Source organism: Lates calcarifer, unplaced genomic scaffold, assembly GCF_001640805.2.
Source record: "Lates calcarifer isolate ASB-BC8 unplaced genomic scaffold, TLL_Latcal_v3 scaffold_8_19, whole genome shotgun sequence".
In the NCBI taxonomy this organism is placed as follows: Eukaryota; Metazoa; Chordata; class Actinopteri; family Centropomidae; genus Lates; species Lates calcarifer.
In genome coordinates, this window is record NW_026118185.1 from 12,402 (window position 1) to 17,542 (window position 5,141).

General features: G+C 43.7%; 1 protein-coding gene across 1 annotated transcript; it reads right to left on the bottom strand.

Annotated features, from left to right (window-relative positions):
- Window positions 1-573: 573 nt before the first annotated feature.
- LOC108884609 (WAP, Kazal, immunoglobulin, Kunitz and NTR domain-containing protein 2) lies at window positions 574-4,258 on the bottom strand. The gene is made up of 2 exons (XM_018678604.2): window positions 3,656-4,258; window positions 574-2,839 (listed from the first exon to the last, which is right to left on the bottom strand). Exons 1-2 carry the CDS (start codon window positions 3,839-3,841, stop codon window positions 1,298-1,300), a joined length of 1,728 nt encoding a protein of 575 aa, XP_018534120.1. The 5' UTR covers window positions 3,842-4,258; the 3' UTR covers window positions 574-1,297.
- Window positions 4,259-5,141: the final 883 nt, after the last annotated feature.

Sequence of the window (5,141 nt, forward strand, 5' to 3'; positions counted from 1 at the left end):
CTGAAGTGCAGGTCTGAGCTCCCAGGTGGTTTTGCCAGTAAAGGAACACCGTACATGGGCCGATCTCCTGCCTCCCCTCTGGATGGGAGAAACAGAATCTCATCTGGGAAGTAGAACACCCTCGTCGAAGCCCACCAAGGCCTGTTCCTAGTAACCCAGAGACGCTTGTTGGCACGGCATGAAACACATAACTCTTTGCATGGGAGTGGATCTGAGGTTTACAGCTTGGGCTCCTTACCCAATTAGACTGGATGACGGAGGCAAAGCAAAATAGGATGAAGTTTTTACAATGCCACAGGGGTCTTAAGAATGGATGGGGGGTAGAGGGGGCTGGGGATACTCTATTCCCAAGTCTCTTTTATCACGACCAGTCAGAGGAACCACACAGGTACATGGAGCAGCCATCTGTCCTTCAACAGGTACAACAACGAAACCAAGCTAAAAATGTTGTGTACCTTGTCCGATTATTTGTAAAATATTAAACCATTTTGTCACCTCTAGAATCAAAATATAGCTAAATATTACACAGATTTAAACAAATATCAACAAAAGAGACTGAAGAAAAATCCCAAATCTTTATTTTCTTTGCACAAAATTACAAAATGACACTTATTTTCAGAGGAGGTGAAGTATAAAAACAAGACAAAAGAAAAGCTTATATGATAATAAATAGCTAAAAAGTGGTAAGACAGTTTGTGACGAAGTGTGCTGGTAAATAAAATATATTACAACTCATTTATTTGGATGAACCAAACTCAAACTTAATTTGTCATACTGTATGTGCAATACCCTGTTGAGAAATACAGTATGGAGTAAATGTATGAAGTTAAAGTACTCTCAGGTATTGACAGTGCCAGGAGGGAGTGGGAAAAAAAATAATGCTGGCAAATAAAAGTATCAAAAGAACAGTGACAGTAAAATTATGTACATAAAAATCAAACTCAATCGTGTCTGTTTTATGCTTCACTGCAAGTCTGCAACCTCCATTTCTGCTGGAGGGCATGAGGAACGACGGAGTCTGGGGGATTAAAGGTAACAAGAGGATCGTGATGGATGTCTCTTGTGTTCACGTACATGGTATTTCAATCAACAACACCAATGACCGCACCATAACAGACCACACGAAGACACACTTCTGTACATACAAGACAAGGTTCCCAATCAGGAACTTTCAGAAACAAAAAGAAATCCATTAAATGTGGCAAAACATTATTACAATTAATGTTCAGAGGATGACAGCCTGTTGCTGTTGAGTCAGATTTTTTCTAAACTTTATGTTCAGATTACGACCCTAACCCTACTGAGGGCTGTTAGTGATTGCTTTGAGAATGTCACACGTGTTCTTAGAGATGACTTCTCTCAGCTTCCGTACGCGGCGAGGGCTGGAAGCACCCACGTAGCTCTCCGGCTGAAGGACTGCCATGCCGTCGTTGACGTTGCCCATGATGATGACCTGTCCCTCGGCGGCAGCACCTGTGATGTTTGGGCATGGGCAATTCCAGTCCATGTTGAGGAAGGTGACCTCCAGAGGTTCCTTACCGAAGAAGCGGAGCCCCATCTTCTCGTCCTTCAGGATCTCCTCCACGGTCACAAGGGCGTGGCCCGAGTCCTTCTCCTCTGTGAGCTCTGTCATCCGACCCAGGATGACGAAGTCGCTCCGGCAGAAACTCGTCACCATCTTGCCTCTTGGCTTGCAGGACTTGCAGTGTTGGTTTTTTGGGTAGGGGCACATCTCCTCGCAGGCTTCCTTAGATTCAAAGTTGTTTTCGTTGCCCTCACAGCCTCCGTAGATGAAGGACTGGCACTGCCGCAGGGCGCTGCTATAGGCCCAGCGAGGCTCGTAGGCTTTGCAGGGTCCTTGAAGGCTTGGGAGTCCGCAAGGGCCTGAGAGCTCTGGACCGCAGCACTGCATGCAGTCCTCATATGTCTCGAAGACCTTCCTGGCATGCTGGCTGTTGTTGTTGCTGTGGCAGTGGGTGAAGGAGAAGCAGTTGTTGGTCTTGGGTTCATAGTACCAGCTGACCTTCTCCAGCTCGCTCCCACAATCCTCAGGGCTATCAGGGGGTTTCAGGCACTCATCAGGCAGGCAGCGGGTGATGTTCTTCGGCTCGGGGGTTTTGGGCGGCACTGTGGGCAGCACGGTTAGTGGGTGGCTGACCTTCACTGAGCCGGACGGGTTCTTGGCCATGCAGGTGTAGACGCCTGAATCGTGCGGGTGGGCGTTGTAGATGACCAGCTGACCAATGTTAGTGACCACCATGTTCCCTCGCACGTGATTGGGCCTCATTATCACCCTCTCCATGCCCTCCGGCAGCTGCTTCTCCCAGGTTATCTCGGGCCGGGGGCGGCCAATCACGTCGCACAGGAAGCTGGCCGTGTTACCCTCCTTTACAGTCTGGTGAACGGGGCTGCTGACTGCAACGGGCGGCTGAGAAGGCGGAATGGTCGCCTGAAGGGGAACAGTGGTTGGGCGGAGAGTGGTCACCTGGGGCAACGAGGGGCTGGTGTTGGGCCAGGTGAGGTGGAAGCGGCAGGTGACGACGGACAGGGTGATGCCTTTGGAGCACGCCTCCGCATCCATGTAGCACTTGTTGTAGTAGGTCATGCCGTCGGAGGCGCAGGTGAAGTGCGGCTCCCTCTCACAGCGGTCCCGGCATTTGCACACCGGCTGGCCGTCCCAGATGTCGCACTCGGACCCCTGCTGGGTGCACATAAAACTGGCACAGGAGGCCTCCTTGGGCATTCCCACGGGGCCTTTCTTTCCGTCCACGTAACGGGCTGCAACACAGCTTCGATTCCCACACACATTTTGGCAACACTTCTCGAAGGTCTCACACTCCTGTAAGAGGAGAAGAGAGGAATTACAGTTGCTGGATGCTGCGTTCAAGTGCAGGATTTTACAGAGATATGACAACACTAAACTTAAACTGAAGATTAAAATGGTTAAAAGCAAATTAATCTATATAATACAGAACCTGCATGTCAAACAGCTTTACATTTACAGACTAGGATTGCAAAGGAGTAAAAAATTTCTGAATAAATTTCCAGAAACTTTCAATAAACCTTCCATAGAAAGTTAGGCTAGGGAATTTTGGAAATACTGAATTAGAAATTAGAATTGAATTAATTGGAAATTAGGGGTAAATTACACAAACTGTATCATATACAAACAAACATTTTGTTTTGTCAGAAACAAACTAATACAAATTTTTAAAATTTGACTTTATTTGTAAGTAGAACTTTAATCAAATCTTTCATTGCACAACAAAAAACATGAATGTTGAATAAAATAGCGTTAGCTAGCGTATATTTAGCATATAGCATGATTTAGCAGCTAGCTAGCTACAGTATAAACACACACTGATGTATTTTTTGCCCGTAAAACTTTAATATCACAGATCAAACATATGTACTCCTGTAAAACATCTAAACTGACTTGAGTTGATGTAGTCTGTGGGCTCAGATGCAGTAGCAGAAATGATCTGTGCATGTGATGTGATTATGCTGTAATATGTTTTTTTAAACTACATTTAAATTCCCTGTTACAGGCGAACCTGCAATTTTGCAAATTTCCCGTTTATTCCTGTTAATTCCCGTAATTTTGCTACCCTATCAGGAACTGTAAAGAGGACGATAAAAAAGTGATTTTAATTACCTGGTCGGTTTCACACTCTCGCGTACAGGTGCTCATGGCGTCCACCCACAGGTTGGGGTTCATGTCATTGGGGCAGATCCCCGCGTGGGAGTAGGTGATCTGGGGCAACACTCCGACCTGGAGCTCCATCCACACGGAGACGCACGCCAGGAACCAGATCCACCGTGGAAACAGCATCCACCACATCTCCAGAGCGGAGCGGAGCACAACTCAACAAGTGGAGGAATTAAAAAGAAAGAAAGAAAGAAAGAAATAAAAAAAGAAATAAAGTTGGAGGTTTTAATCCAGCTGTAAACAAATTCCACTTCTTTATGGATAAAAGTTGGAGAAACAAAAACCAAATTAAACGCGCATCAACACGTGCGTGAGTCTGCGGTGTGTGTTACAGCTGATAATCCAGGTTGTTTTCCCACCTCTGCAGCGATGATGCTCTATTTATACCACCGACCCGCGGCCATCGCCGTTAACATGACTCACCAGAGTTACCCGCTGCATGACAGTTTATAGGAGCTGCTCCTGGGACGTTAAAAAGTCAGCGGCGGTGAGCTTTGGGCTGGGACTGGCGGGGCACCTGCCTGTTTAAAGGATCACTGGTAACCCTGTTTAACCCTTTGGGGGCTCTGTGTGCAAACACGAGGAGGATTCTGTAAAATAAAGATGATTTATTTATTACTTACTCGAATTAAAACTTCCTGAACAGTTAACAGACCTTCGGCAAGTCCTGCAGTTTATAAAGGTGCATGAAAGTCCATTATTTCTATGAATAAATATGTAAATAAATATATTTTTACTTGCCTGTTAGAATAGAAACTTCATAACTTTAGTATACAATTGGCTTATTCATGAAATAATTATACATTAGAGATTATTTGCTTAATATTTTAGATAATTCAACACATTTGTTTTTGGTGCAAACTAAATACAAAATAAAACAAAACACATTTTAAAAACACTTCAGAGGTTATAGGATGATTAGTCTGTATGTGCTTTTGCTTTTATTTATTTATTTTTAACCAAGTTAGATTTAAATCAGACATCTTCAAAAAAACATGAATAATGATTGAATACAGAAATGTGTGCTGATGAGTAAAGTTATTCAGGTTTGACATGTGATATATTAACTGAAATGTGTTAAAATAAAAATGACAGACACATTTATTCCTCCTTAGTTTAGTGCTTTACCTTAAAAAGTGTTGTGGCAAAAATAAATCTAATCAAATTAAAGATCAAACTGAAATACTGAAGGAGATGATCGTCTCTAATGTAAAAACTTAATTTACAGTTAATTCCACTGTTGCTCTGAATTGTTGTAAATTAAAAGTCTGAAATGTTTCTAACCTTGTAAAACACTGCATGTACAGTAAATGTTGGACTGATTAAAGAGTTTTTCCATGTTTTACATGTGACCTGTGATACCGGTCATATGCCCTGGACTTAAACTTCACCATATACATGCTGTACATTCAACAGAGCAAGTCATTGTACA

What these genes read in the sequence shown, in the direction of transcription:
- LOC108884609 (XM_018678604.2), bottom strand. Translation starts at nt 3,841, where the DNA reads ATGTGGTGGATGCTGTTTCCACGGTGGATCTGGTTCCTGGCGTGCGTC. An exon ending in GAGAGTGTGAAACCGACCAG is followed by an intron (nt 2,840 to 3,655) that starts GTAATTAAAATC and finishes CTCCTCTTACAG; the next exon opens with GAGTGTGAGACCTTCGAGAA.